The sequence below is a fragment of the Drosophila sulfurigaster genome, chromosome 3 (genome assembly GCF_023558435.1).
Source record: "Drosophila sulfurigaster albostrigata strain 15112-1811.04 chromosome 3, ASM2355843v2, whole genome shotgun sequence".
Taxonomy (NCBI): domain Eukaryota; kingdom Metazoa; phylum Arthropoda; class Insecta; order Diptera; family Drosophilidae; genus Drosophila; species Drosophila sulfurigaster.
The window spans coordinates 55,780,764-55,808,572 of NC_084883.1; the positions used below are offsets into that span (position 1 = coordinate 55,780,764).

The 27,809-nt window shown below is 34.6% G+C and overlaps 4 protein-coding genes across 33 annotated transcripts in view; 2 read left to right on the forward strand and 2 right to left on the reverse strand.

Annotated features, from left to right (window-relative positions):
* The first annotated feature begins 74 nt into the window (after positions 1-74).
* LOC133846314 (serine/arginine repetitive matrix protein 2) lies at positions 75-11,949 on the forward strand. The gene is given in 11 exon segments (XM_062281216.1): positions 75-440; positions 1,056-1,157; positions 3,825-4,196; positions 4,272-4,334; positions 5,533-5,683; positions 7,201-7,271; positions 7,338-8,715; positions 9,865-10,040; positions 10,103-10,286; positions 10,288-10,313; positions 10,880-11,949. Coding segments are annotated over 11 exon segments (2,958 nt in total). The 5' UTR covers positions 75-201; the 3' UTR covers positions 11,076-11,949.
* LOC133846312 (peroxisomal membrane protein 2) lies at positions 11,123-12,747 on the reverse strand. 3 transcript variants are annotated; one of them, XM_062281215.1, is made up of 4 exons: positions 12,612-12,747; positions 12,384-12,482; positions 12,064-12,322; positions 11,123-12,003 (listed from the first exon to the last, which is right to left on the reverse strand). In XM_062281215.1, the coding sequence occupies exons 2-4, from the start codon at positions 12,470-12,472 to the stop codon at positions 11,779-11,781; spliced, it is 573 nt and encodes a 190-aa protein (XP_062137199.1). In that variant the 5' UTR covers positions 12,473-12,482; positions 12,612-12,747; the 3' UTR covers positions 11,123-11,778. The 3 variants fall into 3 exon arrangements, with proteins under 3 accessions (XP_062137199.1, XP_062137198.1, XP_062137197.1); XM_062281214.1 differs by having other exon boundaries at positions 12,583-12,730; XM_062281213.1 differs by having other exon boundaries at positions 12,548-12,670.
* A 341-nt stretch (positions 12,748-13,088) lies between these two features.
* Positions 13,089-17,383, forward strand: LOC133846309 (vacuolar protein sorting-associated protein VTA1 homolog). The gene is made up of 4 exons (XM_062281210.1): positions 13,089-13,325; positions 13,399-13,460; positions 13,531-13,681; positions 13,903-17,383. Exons 1-4 carry the CDS (start codon positions 13,216-13,218, stop codon positions 14,516-14,518), a joined length of 939 nt encoding a protein of 312 aa, XP_062137194.1. The 5' UTR covers positions 13,089-13,215; the 3' UTR covers positions 14,519-17,383.
* The window catches only part of LOC133846299 (protein alan shepard), a 30,434-nt gene continuing 19,344 nt past the window's right edge, over positions 16,720-27,809 (reverse strand). For 6 of the 28 annotated variants that reach the window (XM_062281185.1, XM_062281171.1, XM_062281200.1 and 3 more), the window contains 9 exons: positions 27,263-27,516; positions 26,334-26,392; positions 25,261-25,385; positions 22,423-22,564; positions 21,992-22,362; positions 21,757-21,942; positions 21,207-21,379; positions 20,668-20,708; positions 16,720-19,992 (listed from right to left, as the gene is read on the reverse strand). In XM_062281185.1, the coding sequence (XP_062137169.1) occupies positions 21,218-21,379; positions 21,757-21,942; positions 21,992-22,362; positions 22,423-22,564; positions 25,261-25,385; positions 26,334-26,392; positions 27,263-27,516 (1,299 nt within the window). In that variant the 3' untranslated portion in view covers positions 16,720-19,992; positions 20,668-20,708; positions 21,207-21,217. The other 22 variants (XM_062281188.1, XM_062281179.1, XM_062281190.1 and 19 more) reach the window with 21 other exon arrangements.

Below are 27,809 nucleotides of genomic sequence, written 5' to 3' on the forward strand. Positions count from 1 at the left end.
GATATCAAAATATATCGATACACACAGTTGCATTCGGCGGCGTTTTTTCCTCAAAATCGATTTGTCTGGTGTTTGCAAACTGCACATTTGGCGGAGCAGCGTAGCAGCTGCGAATTTTATGAAAACGTTTGGAACACTAAGTGGATGCATACTTAAGAGTAAAAGTTAGAGGAGCATCTAAGCCAGCGAAGAAGCCACAGCATGTACAACGGCATTGGATTAACAACGCCTCGAGGCTCTGGCACCAATGGACATGTGCAAAGGAATTGGGCTTTTGTTCGGCCTGGTAAAAAAGACAAAGAATATCGTTCCGAGGACGACGCCAAGAAATTGGACGCTCAACTGAATCGTCCGCCCAATAAAGAGATACTCGATCACGATCGCAAGCGGAAGATTGAAGTCAAGTGCATTGAATACGAGGAAATACTCGAAAAACAAGGGTAAGCATAACTTAAGCATATTCAATATTTGGATATAACAGTGGTCATCATGAGAGTCTCGGCATGTATGTAATGCAATACCGCTGTTATATAACACCGGTGCATGAAATCTTCAACAGCAGTAGCGTGCTACTATTTACATTAATGTGGGCTGCTGCTGTTGCTGACAGTGTTTACATTGGGCGCCTGGTAGCATTGAGAGCGAATGCAGCACGCAAACGCGCTTAACCATGTCAACCCTCGCATAGCCACCCCAGTTCAACATATGTACGCTCTTTTGGCACCTCTCCGGGTGTCCACCGATTGATATCTGAGCCTCGCCTGGACTGGTGGTGAAAAACTGCATTTCAGTTGTAGAGATTATTTCAATAGAACACATCCGCGTCGAGCCCCAGAGCGGACAATTTTTTATGCGCTCACACGTACAAAAAAGAAGCTATAAAACAAAACTACATTAAGTGTAATTCAAGCTGAATTCAAACAACATTTTTCAGTTGTTCGTAGATTTATTGATTCTTCATAGTTCAAGTCTGAAAGGTAATCTTTCTTCGTGAAATATTCCAGTCAGCATTGATTATTATTTTCTTTCTATTATTTATTTTGTCTCCCAAACAGACGTACACCGGAGGAGATCAAGACGCAAGTTGACTCTTATCGTCAGAAATTAATGGGACAAGGCAAAACCGATCTGGCAAAGGATGAATTCGGTCGCGTAGCGTAAGTATTAATAAATAATTATTATTATTTCCTTAGTTACAATTATGTAATTTTAAACATCAAAATGGGCGCCAGGTTTGACAAATCAATAAACGCTTCAACCAAACGCGTGTCAAATCCTTACCAGCTGTCGACGGTGAGGCAGAGGAGTAACTCATGTGGTGTCCAGCCCACATGCGCCATTGGCTGCGCACAGCATGTGTACGCCCTCCTGTCTCAAAAGCCGCCCCGCAGCAGCGCCAATCAAAACAGTCGAGTAGCATTGTAGAGAAAAAGTTTTGTGAAGATTTTCATCAGTAGTCACATAAAGTCTTCCAAAGCCAGAGCATCATTTAAAATTCGCTTGACCGACGAGCTCAGGAATAGATAAATAGAAAATAATATTAATTTAAACTACTTGTATAATGCGCCATAACAAAAGTGCCCTTGATCAACGACGCGGCTGCATGGATGTGCAGCATGCAACCTTTTTTTGAAGCTGCCAAGTTCAGTTTTTGAGACCGCTCTTACTGCCTTGGAAAAATCAATAAATGGCACATAATATGTGAGCTACACAGGTACAATCAATATGCAACAAACAGTCTGGAGCATCCTCTCAAGTGCACAGCTACGAGCGAAAATCCGAGAAAACCACAAAATGCATCCAGCCGTGGGCGTGGGTTGGTTGGCTTGGTGTCCAGACAGCGGATTAGCAGCCGTGACGTCATCGATGAATTTTACTAGTGGTTGCCAACTTTGTGGGTTAATTAAATGCAAGTGCAGATACAAATGCGAAAGTGAGGTGCAAAATGTGAAATGGAGCATTAAGCTCGCCGTGGAGCAGACATAATGGACAGAAGGAAAGTCACACAGATAAACAATTTAAAGTAATGTGAGCACCACACTTGAGTCACTAAACTGAAAGCAACAAATCACTAAATAAGTCTTCCAAACTTATCCTCTAAATAATCTTAGAATTAGTCAGTTAATAGAGTCAACCGTCAATAAACGAGATATAAACGGAGTAATTCAGTAATAAAAATGATTTAAATATATAACAACACAAACCTATATCGCACAATCTTCCTAAGCGATGAGAAAATGCAGTGAATAAATGTAGTATCTAACTATAAATAAAAACTTAATCCAACGTCTTCCAACTTAACAATAAATAATAATAAATTTTTTTTATATGCGAATATAAAATAAACTATCTACAAATAAATAAATTAATTTATAAATTTTATTCGACCCCAAAACACATCGACATATTACAATCCATGGAGTGTTGAAATTTGAAATATATGTAATATCCACGGTCTTCCCCATAAATTTTGGTGTATAAAAAGTTTTTCCAATATGAAAACATTAATAACGAATAAGAAATAAATATAATATTTTATATAAACATTTAAACAAATATAAATTAAAAAAATAATTTAAGGAAACGTTACTTAATAAAAAAAAGTATAAAATCCGAGGTCTTCCGAAATTGTGAAAATATTTATATTTCGTGTATTTATAAAAAAATTACACCCAGTTGAAAACATTCGCTGTGTGAGCCATTACATCAACTTGGCAAGTTGCCACCGTCACTTGCAACCCTCGTCGAAAGCACTTTGGAACTCTCCACGGTAATGCTCTCGTCGGAAATCTACACGAGCACATCAACCACTGCAATGGCCACAGCGATGGCAATGGCATCAGCAACCGCCACCTCCACCTCCACGGCAGCCACAACGACCACAACGGAAGCCTCCACCATGCATGTGCTGAGAGGCAAAAAGAGACGCAAACGTCGCAAACGCGCAGGACACGCAACCGGTTGTCACAACAGCAACCAGAGCTGCAGCAACAATAACAAAAAATCCGTAGGCACTAACCACAACAACCTAAGTAGCAACAACAATGCTTGCAGTCCTCACAGCAAAGCCATTATTGGATGTATGACGGAGAGTTTGTCGTCTGGTAACAGGAAGTGCAAGGCACAGTACTTCCAACATGATAATCGCGAGTATATAGCTAAATATGAGAGTTTCCAGTTTACGGCACAAGCGACAACTGCAGCAGCGCTTAACTATGCAGCGGTGGCCAAGAAATTTAAGCCATTGAGGCCAGTTTTGGCAAGCGGCGCCAAGAAGAACAGGCGCCCAGCACTCTCCAGAAAGGAAGAGAAGGACTGCGCATGCGTGTGCCAAGGTCCAGTGGGGACGCAATGTCCGCAGATGGAATCACGAACAGCTGATGTCTGCCAACGGGAACTGAGTGTGATACGAGCCAACACGACCAACTCCGATGCGTGCAAAAAAGTCAATATTAATAGCAATGGCAACGACAGAGCGCTGCCGGCGTTGCTCGAGCTTCTGAAGCAATCGTCAAGCACGTGGCTGCAGACATTGCTTCTGGGCGCTGGCAGTGCAGCGGTTGCAAGGTAAAATGGCGATATGCTTAATTATTAATTATCATTGCCAAAAGGAAATAGAAGAATATAGTGTAGAGCATGTGAATATGGCTATTTGTCTCGAGGACATTCATACTTCAAAGGTTATATTCCTCTATACCAACTATTCCGAATTACAATCGCAATGTTAAGCATGTATTATTTATATGCAATTCTATAAAAACGATATTGAATAATTTGGTACTAAATCTTCACTAATCCTTTGATGTTTTCTTTGGTTTTTGTAGCGTGCGTGAAACACATCAAATTGCCGAGGCACAGCAGCAGAAGAACGCAAAGTTGCGCGAGGCGTTTAACATATCCGAATACTTTGTGGAGGGCAGCAGTTTCGATTGTGATCGCAAGGCCAAAGAGGATCTGGCCAAGAGTGTGGCACTCCAAAAGGAGCTGGACGCGCAGCGCGAGAGCCTCGCCGCGGTGGCAGCTGCCGCAGGCAAAGACAAAGAGACGGGCAAACGATATGCGCTTCTGCGTACGCCATCAAGGGAGCGCGAAGGGGCTCCATCAGGTGGCAAGTCCGTTTCAGGGGCAGCCAACAGCGGTGATGAGCATGTCTCCAAGTCTGACAAAAAGAAGAAAAAGAAACGCGCAAGGGAGAGGTAAACTTAGAAATTATTTTATCAATACTATATCTTCAAAAAATTGTAATGCCTGCTTTTCTTTTGTATTTGCAGTTCGGCGAGTCCAGAGCGTCGAAAGGACAAAAAGAAAAAATCGAAGAAGCATAAGAAAGAGAGGTAAGAAGTGAAGAAGTCATCATTCCTCAAGAGTCCTAAGCAAATTGTAGATCCCTCTGTTAAAGTACATGTATCTAGTACTTAGTTTCTTTACTTATTCCCCAAAAATCCTTCAAATATTTCTGTTCCATTGCCCAAATATTTCGACTTGGTTTTTCATTTACTATCTTTCTATTGTATCTGCCTACTATTGTTGTTGTTACATTATAAAACAAAGCAAATGCAAAAAAAAAAATAAAGAAAACTCAAATCAAACTAACAAAAATCACAGCTTAATACATTTTGTGTTTTCCGTCTCTACTCCTTCTTTTACATTGCATTTGAAACTCAAACTACAAAAGGGACTCATATGAGAAAGAAAGTAAAAAGAAGCAAAAAGTTATGTACTAATAAATTTGAATAAATACACATTTAGTTTTTAAATGAGCTTACAAAAAAATAAACAAAACAAAACCTATAAAAACTATATTAAATAAATTGTTTCAAATGCGTTTTGAATATTGATTAAAGTATTGTTAGATACTTTATTAACCGCAACATCGTTTTATTTTTTATGTGTAGGGTCAATCTCTCTTCTTTTTTCCTTCTTTCTATCTAAATATGTATATCTATATTTAACTCATACTCTCGCACAACACAAATTACACTCAGAACACACACAACCTACTCAAAAGCTCGTATCATTTCATTCTAAATGACCTAAGCTATGGTAAGTAGAAATTCGATTACTATGTCAAATTGAACTCAAATAAAAAAGCACACTTGCCCACAAACTCCGCACACATCCACACTCAAACAACAAATACCCCACGCGTAAAGTATTAAGCCGGAAACATAAACTTAAAATAAAAAAACTAGAAAAACCAACTGTGTTTGCAGCAATTAAAAGCAAATTACTTTCTCATCTTTCTTTCTATTATTATTATTACCTACTACTATTATTAAGACAATGCAATTTTGAGCAGTATTTCGATTGAAGGTAAAGCACTAAACCACAAGTTAACCAAAAACCTATAACATAGAAACCTCTTAATGTTGCTGCGGAAAGTCAAATGGGACTAATGTTGAGTCTATATACACCAGATTCTAGATGTAATCAAATTAACATTGAGATTAATGTAGCTACCCCTCCTAGATGAGGTATAATGTATATGCAACGACTAATCCCATTCCAATACGATGGCCATTCTATTTGCAGTAAGTCAAAAAGGAAGAAATTCCGCAAACGCAAACACAGCGGTAGTGATAGCATCGATAGCGACAAGGACTCCGATCATGATGACGAGGGCAACAGTAGCGATGCGGATCGTGAGTTGAAGAGTGCACGCAAAAAAGCCAAGAAGGATAAGGTAATACAAATGCATGATCAAGTATATATTTAAGATCAAGTAATGAGCGTTTCCAAATCCCCATTTCCGCTTCTTTAAAAAGAGAAATGAATACAAAGTCCCAGAGCATACAATGATATGCCTAACTAAAAATGTATCATGAAATCTTTTAACCTTTTATGAATCTCTTAACCTCTCTCTAAATGCTCTTTTAATTAATATATAATCTCTATAAAATCGTCCATATACGCCAACCTCTAAGAATTGTGTACATTCATCCGGATATATTTTACATATTATTGTCTCTCTATCTCTCTCTCTATCTTTCTATATATATACATATATATTTATATGTATATTTATATATATATTGTGTCTGTTCTACACTATAAGATATGATGATTAACTCGATTGACTTGAATCGTTTTTATGTTGTTTCAATTCAATTGTTCACCAAAATATTAAACATACGCCATTTCTTCTCTTGCTTATTTACTTCTTTTTTCCACCAAAAACAATGAAACATTTTCTAATCTAATAATATAACAATAACCAAGTGCTGAAATTACTTAACTATGAATTACTTACATGCATAAAAAGCATTATCTACCACTTAAATCAAATATTATAAAGCATAGTAAAAAAAATCAAGATCGATAAATATTATATAATTAAAGAATATTAAATCTATACCAAATTCACCCCACAAATATTATAAAAGGTAAAAACAAGGCTTTAAACGCATTCACAATCTAGTATTTACTAATATTATTTTGTTTTTATTTTAATTTCGGTTTGTATTCAGTTTTTTTTTTGGTTTCTTATAGATTATTAAAATTTATCTCCTTGGGCTATGCATAAGTTCAATGTGAAATTTTGATTATATATTTATTTAACGAATAAAATCCTGGATTATCTGAAAGATTTAACCAAGATATGTTGAACTTGTTCATAAGCTCTAAAGATTTCTATTGAGTTATCTTGGTGTTATTGTTACGATTTTCAGTTTTAAATATAATTTACATAGTAATCAAAAAAAATTTAAATTCAATCAATTTATAAATAATATTAAAAAATCGACAAAAAGAAAATTTATATTTTGTTTATAAACACCCTTGGCGCTTCATTGATATAGGATAGCTTTCAAAGGCTCTCTTGTAGTTTTGTAAGTACTTTCATTTGTCTGTTTTCTTTAAGAATATTATAGTATGTACATACCAAACGGCAATAACTCTTTTAATTGCTACCAACGATTTACTTCCTTTATGAGCAACGCTTGAGTAAACACTGCAAAGATATTAAAAACGCTGCCAAATTTTCGAATCATGCCTAAAACGAGAGATTCTTAAACATACAACTTTCGTTTCACGCCACATACAATCAATACTATATGTCATAATGAATGAATAATGTTCTATAATATTTTCATATTGAATATATGCAATATGTTTTGCTGACAGTTAGACTCTTAGCAAGTTGCCCTTTAGATCTTTGCGTCTTCTTTGTTTGTTTATAAATCGCATTCTTCTATTATGCAGAAGAAACGTGACAAAAGGATCAAGAAGAAAAATCGAACACGTGCCAGTTCTACGGACTCGACACGTTCAAAGTAAGTAGTTGTTGAAAATTGTCCAAAATTGTTTATAATATTAATCATATCTTTAATACTTTTTAGTTCGCCATCGCGCAAGGATAAGAAGTCAGGTAAATTCCGTGCTCCGGTTGCTGAAAATGACACACCACGCGAAAATCCCTTTCGCAGTCGTTCTCCGGAGCGACGCAAAGGCAGCAAAACGCGTCGCAATGAATCTTCTACAGATAGATCAAAGGTTCATCAGACTACAACATGTACGCCACCCAGCCGTGAGGTGGAGCGGAAACTTTGGAAGGAGCGACCCAACGAGCGACAACGATCCAAGGAGCGACAGCATTCAACGGAGAGAAACTTCTCCAAGGAAAAGCAGCGTCCAAAGTCCAAAGACCGCGAAAGATCTCGGGAACGCTATAGATCCAAGGATCGTCCGAAACAGCGAATACGATCTAAGGAGCAGCGACGCTCCAGGGAAGGACAGACCAAGGAAAGAGCACGTTCTAAGGAGCGCCAGCGGTCGAAGGAAAGACTGCGCTCTAAGGAACGTGTTCGTTCCCAGGAAAGACAACGCTCAAAGGAACGACGTCGCTCTAAGGAAAGAGATCGCTACAAAGAGCGACAAGTCCAAATCCATGGCGACGCCAAGGATCGTTCCCAGCGTCAAAAACGCAGCAAAGAACGACCCAGCGAACAACGTTCCACTTCACGCAATGTTGGGCATTTTTCGCGCTCTCGGTCACGCTCACAGAAGCCTTATCAAAGGATAGCTTCACCCTCGCAACGGAGCCGTTCCAAAGAGGCCAATCTGCCGAAGAAGTCAACGCTCGCATTTAATCCTTTCAAAGCGGCTGAAGACACGGTCAACGATATACTCGGCACCAAGTCAGTGATGGTAGCACTTGAACAGACAAAGCGCAAGCGTACAAAATCTAGCTCAAGCTCGGACTCCGGAAGCTCGGACTCCATTTCGTCCAATAGTGAAACGGGCACGCCAACACCCAAGAAACAACTGCGACAAAGCCAAACGCCCGAGCAGCCAAAGTATGAGTCCGGCAGCAAAAGCAGCAAGCAGCATGAACGCTCAGATACGCCAACTAAATGTCGATCGAGAAATGATGAGACGGAAAGAGAGCGGGAAAAGGAAAAGGGCAATACGCCTAGTCCTCGACCCACCAGCTTAACGGAACAGGACGATAAAAGACGACAGTCGAAGACCCATGATATGTCGAAGCCAGCGCCTGTAGTGCGTCTGCGTGCCCAAAGTGATGATGGCAGCGATGCTGAGACAAGCGGCGTGGCACTCGAAGAGTATCAACAGAACACTAGGAAGGAACGCGAGGAACAACAGGAGCTGCGCATGCTCGAGCAGCTGAAGTCGGGTATTGCAGCCAAGGCTAAGCAGAAGATCAGAACGATGGAGAAGAATGGGGATGGAAAGAATGCCAACAAGAAAGGCAGCGAAGTAAGTGAAGGAGATGCTGGCTGTAGTTTGCTGCTTGTGGCAGCCAAACGTAACTCGCTAAATGAATTCCTTGTTGCTAACAATGTAATCGCTTTAATTAACAATCAACTGACAACGGCGACCACATCGACGACAGCAACAAACGCGATAGCAACATCAAGTACAACAAAAATAAGAACAACGACAGCGACAACTACGATAGCAACAACAACAACAACACCACCGCCGCCGTTTCCGACAATCGAGACATACACAAGGGACACGACAACGCCGCCCATTTGTAATGCGCCCCAAACGGTTGCCAATAACGGTGACAAGAGTCCAACAGCAGCAACGCAAACTCCACTGTTGACAACAACAGCAACAACATTGGCAACCTCAACAGCCTTATCGAAATACAATCACAGACTACAACAACAACAACAACAACAGCATCCACATCATCATCCAACCAAACGAATATTTCACAATCGAACGCTGAACAATAATCCAAACAGTAGACACAATACTAACCATAGCAATAGCAATAACAATAATATTCATGCATGTGGTGGTGGTGTCCCTCATACTAATCACGCTAGCAGCAATCCCAATGCGTTACCTTTTCTGGCCGGCACACCGGGCACCTACAATAGAACCACGAATCGCCTCAATCATGGTCCGTTGCTGACTGCCACACATTACAATATCTGTAAAAATCAACATAACAATAGTAATAGTATTGGTGTGGGTGTTGGCGCATTGCAACCACTGCTTAGCCGTCGGGAGCAGCAGCAACAACAACAGCAGCATCTGTCGCGTAGTCTAACCATGTACAATCCTAATATTTATGGCCATGGGCCGCAGCATGCATTGCTGACAACTGCCGCTGGTGGCGCCCATCATCATCATCATCATGTGCACCATCATGGTCGTCATGGTCTGTTGTCCCTTGGTGGAGGTGGCACCAATGCGGCAGCTGCAGCGGCTGCTGCTGCGGGTCTGGCTTTACTGGGTCATCCGTCTCCGCATGCCCGCTTCAATGCGGCTGCAGCAGCTGCGGCTGTGGCAGCTAATAGTATAAGCTATCATCACCAACATCATAGCAGCAGTCAGCAACAAAACAAACCGAAAATTGTTATAAAACCATTCAAAATTCACGATCCACAGCCATTAGTTGCGGCGCTAGCGGACAGCACGCTGGTAGATGCCATTGTCTCCAAGGTGTCTACCGCCACAGTTGCTGCCGCCGAGAGTGCAGCACGGCGCAGTCGCAGTCGCTCCAGGCGCAGCAGTCACAGTCGCGGCAAACGGCATCATCATCGCTCTAACAGCCGTTCTCGATCGTAAGTCAAGTACATCGAACTGCCTATTGTTCTTATTAATTAAGGAATTTATTGGATTTCAGACGTTTTAGCTCATCTAGCAGTCGCAGTTGTTCGGGCAGCTCAAGATCTCGGTCCGGCTCACATTCGTCCCGCTCCAGTTGCTCGTCGCGCAGCAGCTCAGGTAGCTCATCCAGCAGCGGCTCTGGTACATCACAGTCCGGCTCTCGATCGCCATCCATACCACGACGCCGCGGATCTCCTAGTTTTTTTGGACAGACGTCGCATTACAAGGTGACCTTATACAAGTCGAATAATATGTATTTCTTTTTATTTTGACATATATGTTTTTATTCAAAATTTTAATTTTCAATTTTAATGTACATGTATTCTTTTTTTTTTTAATTTGTAAATGATTTGTAGCCGTCGCTCGCCAACCCACAACACAAGACGTTAGCCAGGTTATTTCTGGTTCAGTTGCCATCATTTCTAATTTCAAAAAACAATATAATTTTTATCATTCAACTGATTTTTTTTTTTCTTACAGCTCAGAGAGACTCAGGAATTATTTACAATTACCAAATTATTTGTATATTGATTTCTTTCTGTTTGTATGCTACAGATTTCGTGTAAAAGAAAAAATTATTTTAATTAATTGGATTATTATCAAAACATTTAAATTAGTTAATGCACAATAAATTATGTCTTCTCCGTAATATCCTTATTTTTACGATGATTTAGCATTCTTTAATTTCTGTTAATTACACTTTTCAGTTTGGTAAGTTTTGAACTTCTTTCGTTTTTTTTTTTTCATCAACGCATATTTCAATCTTATCTAATCTTTAATTTAAATATTGCAGTGCGCGTAAGCGTCCTATACCCTATCACCACAAGACGAACGCAGATGGTATGACCAATGGTGAAGCCGACAATCATGTAGACAATGACGCCTCTAGCTGCTGCTCTAGCTGCTTTACCCGGGCCAGTTCACCAGGCACTCCTATGGCCGATACACAGATGCACAACAGTCGCAGTCCTTCAGCGATTCCTTTTTGAGCGTTAAGCGAATCGTTGCGCCATATTCTTGGCAATCTACCATCATATGAATCCACCACAAGAAACACTTATATTTCATAAGCTAGCAGTTGTGTTTGGTTAAAGACACTCCACTAAGTTGAACAATTGATTTATCTAGGCCATTCTTTAAATTTAGTAGCAAAATCATCTACTCTAGTCGTGACCATGATATTATTATGTCAATAATACTCAAAAGTTGCGTTCTTAAATAAATATAAAATATTTTTTGTTGCCATTTCAAATGCATTGACTTTCACTTTGGATAAGCACTATGTATATAAATATTTGTAAGTGAAGATAAGGCTTTCAGATAGACTAATCTTTGTGAGTACACCCAACTATTCCTGTAATCTAAATAGGCATTATTGGCCTCACTTGGGACCTTTGAAACGCAGAGTAGATAAAGTGTTAAGTTCGGGAATGGTATAATTTTAAACGCAGTTTAAGTTTTTAGCTGAACGGCACTAAGACCAATTAAATACTACACTATAAGGTTTATTAATCTTTTTAAAGTTATCAAAGTTCATATAACATATGAAAAAACTGGTATTTATTAATATAAACTTTACAAAGCTGTATCAGGGTTTTATTATTTTGCAGTAGCCAATATCAGACTTTTACCGAGGATTTTTGTAAATTGTCAATTACCAACGACGATTTAAATTTTCTGTATGGAATGTGTTTATTTAGATTTTTCGGCAGTCAGTTTCTCCTGGTGACGACGACGTTTCTGGGCTAGATAAACTGCCCAAATAAATGCGATAATCCCCGAACTAATTGAGCGGAACATCGGTGGAACGTAGGCAATATTCAAATAGACTAACAACGATATATATTGCCAATTGGCACGCAATACAGGCCAGTACAGCTTCTCCACATTTTGTAAGGCTTTGGCGTGCGAATTCCCCTGCAGAAACAATGCAACCATAGTTAAGAAGCTTTCTAGGTCAAGGCCCACAAGACTTACCTCGAAGATCGAAAGGAAGTATAGGGAAAGAAACTGATACAGAGGCGCAAAAGCAAAGCGCTCGGATAAGAAGATGAAAAATTTGCGAAAGCGCAGATCATGACTGAACAAACGCTCGACAATCTGATAGAAATAGTGTGGAACAGTTCCTCCAAAGATAAGTCCAAAAACGCCATAGGCAAAGACACTGTGTTGATTCAGTGTCTTGGCGCCTGATATGCGCTGCGAGGTAACATTAGCCGAGGTAGCTAGAAAACAGCTGCAATATAATTGATCCTTAGGTAGGTACAGTAGATGAAGGCATGCAGCTCTTTACTTACGCCGTTAGACATTTGGTGCGAACGGGATGGTTGAAAAGCTGCTCCAGATAGCTACCGAACAGCGAGTATAAAGGCCTTGAGAGCGACATATTCAACTAGCTGTGGATATGGATAAACGGAATTTTCAATATGCGGATTGTTGTGAAGTGCAAAGTTCAAAGTACTTCGTTCACAACTGGTAACCCCACACTATACTAACCAGACGACGTAAACGACTGAAAAACAAACCTGCAGTCAATAGAATACTTATTATTCAAAGATAACACCTGTTTGGTGTGTGACCGAAACTTCATAATTTAAAAAATGCTTTACTAAGTCGAGATACACCAACATATGCAAATTGCAATTAATCATGTAATTATACTTCAAGTGGTATAATATATTTATGGAAATAATAAAAATAACATATATTTGCGCAAAAATGTATAAGTGAAATTATATCTTTGTTACTATTTCGTTATTTCAAAATAAAAAAAGAAATTATCAGCTGATTTTTATCGATATTGCACTTTTTTCGATTAATTTACAAAAATATAAGCCAAATTATGGCCACATTTTCAGAATCATTGCTGATGCGGCTTCACAGCCCATCCCTCTCTTACACACAGCCTATTAAGGAATTCTGTGGCGACAGATTCTACTTAACGAAACGGTCTCCCTGCGTGTGTGTAGAAAATACCTATTCGCACTGAATGGTCACCCAATCGAGCAAATCAAACCCTATTGTTAGTGTAGCAACTCTAGCAAGCAAAATATTGGACTGCTCAATAAAATAATAATTTCATTTTTTGCAGTAATTTGTAGTTATTATATATTAGTAGTCGACTCGACGATGGAGTTTCCACCGTGTCCGCCTTCACTGAAATCTATTCAACACTTCCTCAAACTGGCGCAAGAACATGATTCTCGCGATGTCGTCATTGCTTACTGGGCCCGTCTCTAGTAAGTCGAAAATTGAATAATTTGTCATTAAGAAAAATCAAACTAACAATAATGATTATACTTATTTTTAAAGTGCCCTGCAAATTGGGCTAAAGGCATCTTCACAGTCTGCCGAAGAAACAAAATTGTTGCTGGGTAAGTAAAAAAGAATGCAGGCATAAATACTATGACTCATTCGTGTTTATGTTTTGGAATTTGATGTCAGCAATTATGGATTGGCTGGAGCAGATGAAGAAACAGCATGTTGACAACGAGGCCTTGACTAACGACATCGCTGCACAGGCTCATATTGAAAATTATGCGCTCAAACTATTCCTTTATGCCGACAAACAGGATCGCGAGGAAAATTTTGGCAAGTAAGTTTGCAAGTAATGTTAATGTGGGCGGCTGTCAGCATATTATTGCCTACTATTACCAAATGCGGAAAAACTAAACGACTACCCTTGGTTTAGCTTAATAAATAGATCTAGATCTATTTACTATTGTGTGAAAGAGACTGCTTTTTGACTGATAACCATAATTTCATATGATACCAAAAATTTGTCAATATAACATTAAACTTATTTGTTATTTGCAGAAACGTTGTCAAGGCTTATTACTCCAGTGGTGTGTTGTACGATATATTGCTTACGTTTGGTGAGCTGAGCGAGGAAGCTCTCCATAATCGCAAATACGCCAAGTATAAGGCTGCCTACATACATAATTGCTTGAAGAACGGTGAAACGCCTATTCCGGGCCCATTTCCGGATGATGAGTCTGCCGAATTGGGTGATAATCTTGCTAGTGGAAGTGATAATGCTGGTGCTGGTGCAGGGTCACAGTCAGATTTACCCGATGAATCACCATCAGAAGACGTCCATCCGATTGCACCAACTACGCCATCGCCGCCAGCTCCGCACATAACACCACCGACAGCAGAAGAGGTGCTTAACAACCCGAACAAATTGCCGAGTCCCCCTGTAGAGGAAGAGAAACCAGGTGGCTTTGAGCCATATGTGCCCACGGCACAGCCAAATGCAGCAACATATATACCGATCGTGCCAGTTGCAGGCGTTCAAATAACTCCAGATCAAATGATCACCGCTCAGAAGTATTGCAAATATGCAGGCAGCGCTCTCAACTACGACGATGTAAAGACAGCCATCGAAAATCTGCAAAAGGCACTCAAGTTGCTCAGCACAGGCTCGGAATAAACACACACGTTTAGATGGGTAACTCCGGAAAGATACCGGCATAGAGTACCGAGCACTTAGAAAGAAGCACACACTCTTGACATCGCAAATACACAGAATCTTAATTATTCGACGGCCACTTGAAGTGGATGCTTAATAAACACCTTAAACAAATTCAGTATGGGTTATTTCAATATCTCTATGGTGCAACAAGGAGGAAGACAATAAATACATAACTAATTATTAATATTTATTAACACTCAAATACATCAGCAGAATTTGTAAAATTGAATGGTGGATGGTTTGATGTTCCTGATGCTTACATTATTGTTTCTGGTTCTGCTAAACATAATAAGGGAAAGAGTCCGCCATGATAAAAACATTCAGTCTGTTTGTTTTCTTACAGAAAATCAATTTGCGTTTTATTGATTCAGAAAAAGTTCAGTTTTTTTTTCTTTTTTGGATGACAGTATTCTTTCTTTAGTGTTTGTTTAGAGTCATTTCTTGTATATTCTTCGAATTTTATTTAAATCTTTTACTATATTCACTTACAAGTTCTGCTGCTTTTCGAATGTTGCCGCTCGGCTTTTTTTTGGGTTTCCTCTTTCTTTCAGTTACTTACAATTAGTTGTTTTCCGTTTGTTGAACTAGTCTTACTTTTCTTAAGCGAAATAAGCACAAAAGCTGCAAAATGTTTGCTTAAACTATTTTTTTTTTAATTTTTCATTAAATCATCATTTTTATTTATCTCCTCAGCTCCATATCATTAATTTATGATTTTTAGCATTAAAGTTGAGCGCACAAAACGTACGCATGTAAATTTGAAAGTTTTAGCAAAGTGGTTGCATTTTTTCTTAACCTCATAATTTATGTTTCTTTGTTCTGATTTTGCTAGTTTTTAATTCAATTCTTTTCATATGCATATAAAAAATGCTGCAAAGCTTCTCAATGATGCAAAAAATTATAGATTAAAAAATACATAGAGATTTCAAAGGGTTTTAGCGGAGAGTTACAAAGACAGATATACTTAATTAGCACTTAACGCGGTTCTATCGCTTGCTTACAAGAAAATTAATAAAGATCTTTAAAAGACTTTGATTTAAAACTTAAAAATAGCAACAAGCGAAATGTACATTACTTTGCGCCCGGCTGACCACTGATTATTTTTAAATTTTTTTTTCTTTTCTATAATTTTGTTTATTTTTTGTATCTAAATGTTAATAGCTGCTTTTCATTTGCTAGCTTTAGAAATTACTTACACCTATATTATGTTTCGCTTTGTTCTTGTTTCTGTTCGTTTGTTTAACATAATGAGCATATTTCTTGAATCATTATTACCTTCATTGCATTGGAATGACATCATTCGGATCATCGATTGATTTGCCTAGCATGTTGAATTATTTAGATCCTCCATCATTAGCACTTTTAATTTTGGATATATTCTGGTTTCCTATTAATTTTTTTCTCATTTATTACGTTTTTCTCAAAAAGTTTCAAAAAAATATATATGTATTATATTTATTATTTTCTTAGATTGGCCTTATTAAAAAATGTTTTTTTTTTTATTATGAATTTCCATTTTACTTTTTCCTGACACTTTTATAACTACATCTGACCTTTGTTTAAAACGCAATACAATTAATTTAGAATTTAGTTCGTAACTATTTGGTGTAAGCTGATTACATAAAAACTTCAAATCTAAAAAATTTAAAATTAGGAAACCAAAAATAAATGTTAATTCATATTAACCTTAAAGCCAAAAACAAAAACCAAGAGTTGAATTGCGCTCTTTATTGAGTTTTTTATTTAGTCTTAATTCTTGCAATACAAACTAAAAGTAGACTTAACAATTTCTTTCAAGCGATTAATAAATTTTTAATTAAATTTATGTTGCGTTGTGTATCTCAAATATGCAATTTTTTGTATTTTATCTGGTTTTTGTAAAATTTTCTTAAAAGTCAAATAATAAATTAACTACTTAAAATTAGTTAAAAAACTAAAGTAATCATATTAAACGCAACTAAAACAAAATTCAGACGAAAAACAAACATTTATGCATAGAGTTAAATAATAAAAAAAAATTTGCAACAATTTCTTTCTGTTGGCCTAATTCCCAATCGATAGGAAATCGACTGCATTTTTAATTTTAAAACTAATCCGAGGTTTACAGCGTGCGTATTCTGCTCCCGTTCTAACTACAGAAAAACTACAAATTTCTATTATTTGTTTGACATTGAATTTACATTCTTGTCATTGATTCGAACGCATAAACGTTACTACCAATTATAAAACATGTCTTCTATTTCATATATTCCCCGCTTTAACTTTTGCAACGCTTCTTGTTAATATGTACTTACTTAATTACTTAATTTCTAATACTTTGATCTTAGTCTCTAAATATTAGTTTATATCTCTTCTACTACTTTAACTATTCCACAATCTACGCTTCCATATTTCTTATGCTCTCCAACATTCATACTTATGAATTTCGACGGCGTCTAGTCTAGTATGCTCCATTTTTCTTATAACTAGCATTATAAACTCTTGCATTTAACTTTTAATTTTAGTTTTCATTTCTACTTTCCGATCGTTTGCAATAATTTAAGATTTAACGTGTTTCTGCCTAAAACAGTTGAAAATCTTGATTATGCTGTATTAGCAAGTTGTAAAGACAATGGTAAATAATAAAAATTTTAAATTGCACTCTTTGAAGATTTATAGAGCATGGAAGGGTGTAAGAAGTATTGTAGGATTATAAAATAATAATTTACAAACTTTTTGTATTTGTGATTTTGTCATTTTTTCCTTTTGTTAGTTTCCCTGTAGAGGCGTCTCTTGATTTCAAATATTTATGGGTATTTATTCTTTTTTTCTATGCATTTGGAATGTTTGCAAAAATCTTTGCCTCTTTTTGCGGGTTTCGGCTAACTTCTTACTCTAACGTTCGTTTGAGTAAATCGTTGTAGGAGCTAAGTTTGTTTTTATATTGTGCATCTGAATTCTGCGATGTATTTTAAATCTTTTATTGTTTCAATTGCTATTCAGTCTAAACAAAATTACATTACTTTAGACTTAAAAAATTAAAGTTCATCATAATAAACCATAAGATTTTGCATTTCATAAGAAAACATACACTCCACTTTTGTTTTGGTTTAGGCTTAGGAAGACTTTTGGCGTTCTGTTTTCATTTGGTATTTTCATGTTATTCATAGATTGTTTGAAACGGCTTTTAAAATGTCAAACTTTTAACTAGAATCATATATGTATGTAACATAAATAACATAATCGAATATATGAAAATCAAAGACTTTGTCAGGAATGTTTATTTTTTTTAAGTGAAAGTGGCATATGAATTTGAGAGGATCTCGCCTGTGTGAAATTGTTTCCTTATTTTGACTGTCTGAATATCAATTGAATAAATACAAATATCCTTTCATTTATCCATATTCATATTTCCCCTGAAATCCCATAAGCACACAATATATTCATCAATATTCCATTCAATAAAATCACAAATACAATGCATAATTAGACGTGGTGTGAGAACCTCAATTTGAAATAAATAAATATATACTAGGCTTTCATTTTAAACACAGTGCTTTCTGTCTCTTTTTAGATTTAACTATTAACTCATTGAATACTATAGACTTATAATTAGATACCTGGTATATCATCGCTGATGTACTTCTTTCAATATTTTTCATTACTTCTTATTTCTAATTTTCTAATCATATGTTTCCTTTTCATATTTTTAAACATTTAAATTTTTATTTTCATTTGGGCATTTTAATTTTATGTTTTCATTCGATCAGAAAAATGTTCTACATTCTGTTTGTTGAAAAGTTTAATTATTTATCATGTTCAGTTTTTGTATTATTCCTTCAAAATTATTTTATTTAAGCCTCATTGTCTGACTTCAGGTTTTCACTTTCATTATATTTATATTCCACTTTCTAACAATATCATTGCTAATGTCATCATTGCTAATCTATTTATTTTTTTCAGAAAAAATATGCTATGCTTTTACCATTTTCTTGGTAATGCAATTCTTATCTATCCGTTTATATATGTATGTACTTATATAATTACTAGAAACATATAGTTCAACGAAAAACTGTAGACAGCTACAAAAAATTTTTTAAATCGACTGATGAGCACAAAAACATGCTTAAAAACTATTACAAGATTTGTTTTCATTCTCACTTCAACATTCACATCTTTTTATTGTTAATATTATATTTTTTCTTTATTTCTAAAACTACTGTACTTATTTTGTTTTACTGCATTTTTGCTAGTCCTTAAGCCTAGGGTTATCCGCCTCAAGGATTTTTTCTGTCTGATGTTTAATAAGTTTCGTAGTACAAAGCAAAGGCAAAAGCAAATAACAAAAACAGTACATTAATTCGTAAAGTCCTAATTTTGGGGTTATCAAGTTCTTTATACAATTGGCTGAAAATTATGAAAATTTAGATCTTTTGCTTAGCTAAACGCTTTACTTCTTTTCGTATATCGTTTGTGCTTGCTTACAGTTTATAAAAATCTACAATATTTAAACTGAAATGTTATGTTTTCTTTCGATAACAATTTCGTATCTCAAGTATAATAAAAAAAAATTACAATAAAAATAAAAATACAAACAAAAAAAAAATATTTTTATATAACAGTTTTTTTCTTTTTCTTAAGATTTTTTTCAGATGACAATAATAACAATGATGTCGCCGCTTTGTAAAAATGAACTGCTCTCTTTCTTCATTTAATATTGGATAATATATATTTTTGTATATTATGCAAATTTTTATTAGCTTGCGTTTTTATTAATTTTACCATACATTGCACAAGTTTTCTTCCGTCAAAGAAGCAATTTATTTAGTTCGTTTGTTTTAACAATTACAATTGTTTGTTTGCATAACTTTGACCTTTTTTTCATCTTGCTCTGTTTCATTTGAATGCAAGTATTTTTGTTGTGGATTTCCTTAAATAAATGTCTTAACATATAAATTTTTGTTAGCAAACTGCTGCTTCAAATGTTTGGTTTGCTAAATAATGTAGTTAGTCCTGTTCTGGTGTTCTCTTTTTTCATCGACAATTTTGGTATTTTTTATGGTTCTGATTTCATTTACTACCTTTCATTACTGTTGTTAAGCCATTTTATTATTACTACTTGTATTATTTTAATTTAGTCTTTGCATTCCATTACTTTTTAACGCTTTCTCTCAAACATAATTATTTATCGGTTCCATTAAATATAACTCTTGGTTCTCTCTCTTGCTTCCTTCAATCGTAAACATTGTGTTTACTAAACAGCACCATTTCTTTTGACTTTTGTTGTTCTCTTAAGTTTACCAATGAATTTTAAGTCTGCTGCTTCTGTTGTTGTTTATGCTTTCTCCCACAGCCATTCTTGTTATTAAAGTTGTTGTTATTTATTGTAGTTGTTAATGTTGCTCCAATGATTTTATTACATAGTACACAAACTTGGTACTTAAATATTATATCTAAAATTAAACAAAAAACTATAATGAAAATAAGTATTGATAAAGTTAATACGAGAACAATAATATTGATTATTGTTCGATTTTTAAATTGTCATTATTAACGTTCATTTGTATAATTTTATAGCCTTTAATAATTTGTGATCATCCATTCATTCTTTCATCTATCATAAAGCAAGTCATTTTCTTTAGTCTCTCCATCTTTACATTATCTATCGCCTTTTAATAAAGTTTAAAAACTATATTTGGAAAAATATATGTTTTGATGTGTTTCTTATACTATAAAATTATATTAAATTTTACATCTTTTTGTTAATTGTAGATATATAACCTCCAAGTTACAGAGGACAACTTTTAATCGTTTCTATCTGGAAAGTTGTTGATTGAAAAATTCTGTGGTATTTTTTCCATGTTTTTTTTTTTGTAAAGAATTTATAGTCAATACTTCTTAGTTTGGTCAATATAATGATTTAAAGTTAACGGTTGGTAGAAGTTGAAAGAAGGTGTGATCCACTGAACCTTTCAGTCTAAACTGTGAATTTATATTTAATCAGTTCTAAGAATGAATGAATGAGTATTCAGATTTATTAAGTTTTTGATTAATATAAGTAACTTTTTTAAGAAGAATTTCATGCAAACAAAGTTTTTTAACTGTTTTTTTTTTTTAATAATATTTACCTAGTATTTATTACCAGTATTTATGCTGCTTAGTAACTATACTATATAGAAAACCAATTTGGTTGAAGAATTTCAGGCCCACAGGAATCAAAAAGAAGAAAAAATTGTATTTAGTTATTAGAGTTTGGAGGTGATGAACAGATTAAAAGCGAACAGGCAAGCAACAACAGGCAGCACTCAAACTATGAAACGAAAAGAGTGTGTAGAGATGTACAGAAATTATTACGATGTAAATTATTTTGTATAATTATTGAATATCTGGAAAGATGCAAGTTAATGCAAAATGAAATGAGGCGAGTGAATTCGAAAATTGTATTCTATATGTTGGTGTAAGGGAGCAAAGCTTTTTAACGCATAGTACATGCAAATTATGTTGTTAAAAGCAAGACATCAACAGCACTCTAAGCGAATGATCAAGTACAGTGAGTGTCTGTTGAATGAAAGTTCAAAGACTTAGAAATTAGAAAGAAATATGTTGACCCGAAACTCATCAACATGACAGACAGAGAGACAGAGAGAGAGAGAGAGACATCACTCACCTCGCGAAGACCTATTTGGGAGCAGCTTGATGTGCATACTGTGTGTATGCCTCGTCGGGTGATGCAGCTGTGCTAGCCTGTTCGGAATCTGTCATTGGCATTGTTGGTATAATAGTTGGTGGTGCATAATATGGATAAGTTGGACTAATATACTGTAACGATGGAGAAAAATTCTATAAAGGAACCGAAAAGGAGTGGGAAAATTGAGTAAAAGAAAATATGTAGAATAAAAATTATATATTAACATCATTTAACATTTGAAAACTACTATACACCACACACATGAATATTTGAAATAAATGCTTTTAGAGAAACCCATTTGAAAGAGTTCTTAGTACAATAGCTCTGGAAACGCCATTGTATCATACAAATATATAATTTGTAATACTCAAAACATCATATGTATAGCAATACTTATATTTATATATTAATGTTAATATTGTATAGTTGGATTAGCAAGTAAGCAATTTGAATTTTTTATTATATTTTATTTCAAATAATTTGCTTTGTTCTTAAGTATAACACAAATTGGTCACCCATTAGTACTTACAGAGTTTCCAATCTGCAGAGTTGCCAGTTGTGGCATCATTGTTCCATATGGCACAGCCGTTTCGCCACTGACCATCATTGATATACCGCGTGGCTGCACCTGATTTACAGCCTCCGGTTTGTATGACGTAACACCCAATTGTGGAGCAGCAGCCATTTGCATATACTGCAAAGCAGACGTTGAATACTGATAAATGTTGGGCATATGAAATACGCTCAATAATTATGCCACTCACCTGATCATCAACTTGAGTGATAGGCTGAGTCATCATATAGCCGGGTATCCACTGCGAACCAGCCACTGGATAGCCTCCGACTTGAGGGGCCCCAAAACGAGAGTATGGCACTCCAATAGGTGTACCGACATTGACACTGACACCATTTTGTTGCATTGTTGGATCGTAAGCGACGGGTATTCCCTCCGCAGAAACATCACGCCACGCGCGCGCATTCGGATCAGGTGTTTTAAAGAGATTCTTCTTTTTGGGACCGCCATCGGCGAATTTCACTAACAACGGATCTTTGGCACCTGGTATTGTATTACCATTAAACATCTGAATAATTTGTTCACATTTCTCACGACTTTCCATACGGGCAAAACCAACGCCTAAGTGTACTCGTTTATGTTAATAAGGGTAAATTACAAAAATCAGTTTATTTTCCTTACCCTTTGAATTCATTTGCTGATCACGCAATATTCTAGTGGAAACAACTTGACCATATTTCGCTAACATGGCCTCCAAATCAGTTTCCTTAAAGTGAGGGGGCAAATTTGCTATATACAAATTAGTGGGATCCTGTTCCTGTTGCTGTGTTGTTGTTGTATGCATAGGACAGCAGTTTGTGAATTTATGTATGTTGTTTAGTTGTTGAAGGATCAGTCAATCATTTTAGTTTATTTGAAGATTTCACACATAAGTTTAACATACATAAACAAAAGCATTTTTGGCATAAGCGTGTGATGCATGTGTATGAATAAAGTTTTTAAGTATGCGTAGAAGGACGACAATTATCGAAATAGATAGAAAAGGAGAAAAAATTAAAATATGGAAATTTTGTCATTAGTAAAATTTTCAAACGTTTATTTCTTATAGTTTTTCTGAATTTTGTTGGTGTTGTTCATGAGTGTTTGCGTTTAAGTGTGCCTGGCTTAATGGATATTTCGAATGTAGAATGTCGTGTCGAATGAAATGATTCTGCTAAAGACATAAAATTTGGCTTAAATTTACCTAAAATATTTATTTTTTTAAATTTTAGATTTTTAATATGTATGTAAGTATGTATGTACAAATACTTGTATGTATATAGGGTTATTCGGATTATGATATATGAAGTAAATGTATAGAATTTCTTACTGTACTTAATTAAGTTAAATACCTGGTCACATATGTATGTCTTATTTTAAGTGAACTTTATACTTAGAGTTTAGTTTGGTTTTGTATATCTTTGTTAGATTTTGGCCGGCACAGGTTTGTAGCATTTTGCGTATTCAAACAACAAACTTTGAAGGTGGATTATAAGGCTGGCTATAACTTCAAATATACGAGTCAATTTATACAGTTTAAAATATATGATACATGTCTATTAAGCTATATAAATAATGATCATAATTTGTATATTTCAATTGAACATATCCTTATCTAAAATATTACTTCATGTAGCATTACGTTTAATATTGTAGATTTGTACAAAAATAATAACTATTTAGCTACATAGTTATTAATATCACTTTAATTGGAAAAATTGATAAGGGTAGATTATATCCGTCTATTCATTAAACGTTCTATTCATTGGTCTACAAGTAGCGAATTTATTTCGCACCATATATCAGTTATTTATGTATTTCGAAGTTTAAGATGAACTGTGATGTGAATTGCTATTGGCTATAACTACTTCAATACTGATGGTCACATTTTGGTACATTGATACTCAAAATCATGACATTTTACATAAATATCTAAAAAGGGTAATATTTAAATGATGTGAACAAATTCACTTGAAATACTAATACAACTTGAGTTTTGTATACTTTCATATTTTGTTTAATAGATACTCAACTTTCATTTTCATGAATCCATTTATGCACAAATGTGTCACACTTACAGTTCAAATTTTCATGAAATGAAACTTGGTGTCACCAAAATTAACCAATTTTAATCCCTAAAACAAAAATGAAATATAAATATTCAGAATTCGAGGTCTACTAAAAAGACTTCACTTGGAAAACTATAAACATTAAAATTAAAATATTTCTACTAGTGATTCAGCTATCTTCAATCACGTCCCCAAATTTCTAATATATCATATGTAGCTAATACAAAGTATTATCTTTAATATAACTACAGTTATATATTGACAAAATCCACATGATTTAGGGTTAATGTAGCTACATATAGTACAGATTGTAAACAATAGTTGAAATAGTTAACAATGAATAAAAAAATCTTTAATACTTTAAAACTCTATTTATGAACTTAGTCTGTAATAACTTGATGTTTTCATATTTGATATCTAGACGAAATGTATAAATTTGACTATATTTTTTGAATTTCTTGTTATAAAAATGAAAAGAAACGGTTGATACGAATTTACCAATCCTTTAGTAAATAAATATGTATAACATTTTTAATCAATTTTTTTAAAAATCTAGCATAAGAAAAATGGAAAGGATAGGTTTACGACGAATATTTTCCTTTAGTATTCATAAGTACATTGTACTAAACACTATTGAATTAATTTGCTTAATATTAATTAATTTATTCTAAATTTGTACGTACTGTAGACACATATTTGAAATCAATTTAACCAATACGTATGTATAGTCTATTTTGATGTATTATGATATATATTAATCAGTACGTATACAAAAAAGTATCTAGTCTGCCTGTAATATACAATTTGAAAATTGTGTATAATAACTACATTTAGAATGTATGAACGAGGACTACAAAACTTGGACTATGTTATATTAAAATAGTGTATTTAAGGATGTTTAATGTATTACCTACTTATTACGAAATAATTATGTGGATTAACAAAACTACAATCTAAGGGATTCGCTATGGTTTGTATTGAAGTTCTGTTTGGATAAGGAACACAATGGGTAGGGATTTAGTTTAAGTTAACTGAAATTAAGTCAACGTAACTTTATAAAACCTTGGATAAATTAATTTTGAAAAATTCTTTAGTGTAATTAAAGCAACTTCATTATTGTGTTCATTATAGAAATTAAAAAAAAAAACCGAAATAAACTGTGACGAAAAAAAAAACTTAATAAACATTAGAATAAACATGAAGTATAATTGTAACAAATAATAAAAATAAAAATCAAAATTAGTCTTAAATAAGAAAATAAAAACAATTGAAATGAGTTGTATAGACTGGGCTTTTGGATATTATTATGGGAATGGTTGGGATTGTGGATTATATGGTAAGACGTCACGGTCTTGGTGGGGATAGTTTGCAGTGTGAGGAGTGAGAATTACTTGCATGCAAACAAACGTACAATGGCCGGCCTATGAAGCACCCAGATACCCACTTTGGCCATCTGAGCTTGCACTCCCTTCGCCTGCAGTCCCTTGACGGCGCCCTCAGCATAGGCTGGCTGCTCAAAATCGACGAAGCCATAACCTGTAAGAAATATATTTTGTTTTTGTTTTTGTTTTTCGTTTCGTGTGTGTTTGGATTAACATAGGGAGGTGGAATTTTTTTAATTGCATGTTTAAATATATATGCATATATATAAAATTGTACAAATATGATTTTTTGGATGCACATTTAATAATTTAGAAGAGCATAAATTGTGCGTGCAATTTGAATTTCGTTTGGTCCAAAAAATAACAAAAACAAAATATTTTTAAAATGTCAAATTCATTTTGAAGTAGACATAGAAAGTAAAAGGAAAATAAATTAATTAACTATTCGCATTAGATTTCCCTACTATACAAAATGTACCAAAAGCATGATAAGGAAAAGAAAGAGAACATTTTATCGAAAGAAAAAACTAAAGAGTTATTAATTGCTAAATAATATAGCACGATAACAATTTATTTTTGATTTAATAGAGTTATGATATTTATATCTTATTTAATTGAGAACGAGATATGTTACAAAAATATATAATTATCATTATTATATATAGTAGTGGAGTTAAAGTGCAATAGAATGAATGCATGGATGATACGAACGCGGAATAATAACTTTACGAAATCATTAACTCATAATCTTAACTAATCGAAAGATGTAATAACTAAAATTTTGAACAGCCAATTTAAAATAACCATCGCAGCTTAATAGAAAGCTTTCAGTGAAATTGTAAATAAAATGTAATATACATTGGCTAAATACGAAAATTATTTACTTTAAATGCCTAATACTCAATGAATGTACACCATTTTTGTTTTGACATTAAAAGAATATTGTGGCATATTAAAAAATAAATAAATAAAAAAAGAAGCATTTAAAGTAATTATTTTTTCTGTTTCCCTTTCAATGATTTAATTACATAACACATACTAATAATACATATAAGAAAAACACACATAAATAAAATGATGAGAATGGTGAAGAAAAAAATACCTTTACATTTGTTTGTTGTTTTATCTAAAATAGCCTTGGTTGATATAATTGTTCCGTATCTGAAAGAAGAGTTTAATATAAAACGGAGTCAAAAGAATGTGAAATTAATTGGAATAATACACATTATACCTAGAGATATGAAGGAAGTAAGTCAGAAAACTAGAGATCTAAACCGATTCTTTTTAACATATATTCGTTTTACTATAATTTTTTTCCTTTGAACATATATACCGTTATCCCGTTATACCTTTACCCAAAAGATAGAAATTTAAATTCATAAATTTAAGTACAATACAACTAGTAAAAAAGCTATTAAAGTCGAATGGGTTCGTCTGCGAGATATCAATTTTTATTAAATGCAAAACAGCAGGGAACAATACTAAAATACATTGAAAGCTATTATTGATTTTAAAATATACAAAGAGTAAAAAATATTCAAAATTGTCAGACGAGGCAACTATGACTCGACTGCAACAGCCGTTTTTCCAAATAAAATTTGTTCTCAAAAACTTCTGATACAAACTATTAGTCTCTAAGAGCTAGCTATTCATAAGGACAGACAGGCGGGCCTTATGGGGTCGGAGATGTCTTTTTCTGATTGTTACATAAAATTTCTGTAGGCACAAAGTTATGATACCCTTTTAGACTATGGGTAACGGTGCAATATGTATAGACCTGAATTAAATTCTATTAATTAAAATTCTGTACTCTTGTATTTAAAATATGTTTACAATAATTTTTGACTGAACATTGAGGTTGAGCTTTATTACCATTCATCCCGCCTGGATAAGGAGACTATAACTGAATTTCGTTTTAAACAGAGCCATAAGCAATTCTATTTTAGACCCGATTAGTGTGGCAATTGTAAAAATTTTTAAAAATTTTATTTTGAAACAAATAAACAATTAAATCGAAGAACAAATACTTACTGTGCACACATATTCACTAAATCCTTATCCGTTGTCCCTTGTTGGAGACCTCTAATATAGAGGTTTGTCTTCGACAGTTGCTCGCCGCCCTGTTGATTTTGATTCTGTGCCGTTCCGTTAGGACCCATTGTGGTGTTTGTGTTTGTCGTGTTGCTTAGACTGGTGCTCAGTGTACCGCTCTGGGAGCCTGTATTCGATGAACTGCTAGAGTTGGTATTGCTGGGTGAAGCTGCAGTTGGTACACGTTGGCCGTACTGAAAAAGAAGAAAACAATTCCATGTTTGGTTTTAATTATTAAAGATCCCTTTTAGTGTAGTCAACTTATATGGTGAGATCAATACATTTTTATATTTACACCGGGTGATTAAACTTAATGAAATAATAATACCGTATTACCGTATCAGATTTCACATCCAAGCATTCTCGGTATTAAATTGAAAAAATAGTTTAACAGCGTAACGGCTATATCATACTTATGCACGCCTGTCACTTTTCACTTAACTTTTCCTGCCCTAATATTTGACAGTTATGCTTATTTTTAGTACTG

Excerpts from the sequence above, each read along its gene's own strand:
- LOC133846312 (XM_062281215.1), bottom strand. The coding sequence starts at position 12,472 with ATGTCGCTCTCAAGGCCTTTATACTCGCTGTTCGGTAGCTATCTGGAG. Across the intron at positions 12,323-12,383 it reads CGCACCAAATGTCTAACGGC|CTGTTTTCTAGCTACCTCGG; the intron begins GTAAGTAAAGAG and ends ATTATATTGCAG. Across the intron at positions 12,004-12,063 it reads ACTTCCTTTCGATCTTCGAG|GGGAATTCGCACGCCAAAGC; the intron begins GTAAGTCTTGTG and ends TTGTTTCTGCAG.
- LOC133846309 (XM_062281210.1), top strand. The coding sequence starts at position 13,216 with ATGGAGTTTCCACCGTGTCCGCCTTCACTGAAATCTATTCAACACTTC. Across the intron at positions 13,461-13,530 it reads AGAAACAAAATTGTTGCTGG|CAATTATGGATTGGCTGGAG; the intron begins GTAAGTAAAAAA and ends ATTTGATGTCAG. Across the intron at positions 13,682-13,902 it reads CGCGAGGAAAATTTTGGCAA|AAACGTTGTCAAGGCTTATT; the intron begins GTAAGTTTGCAA and ends TGTTATTTGCAG.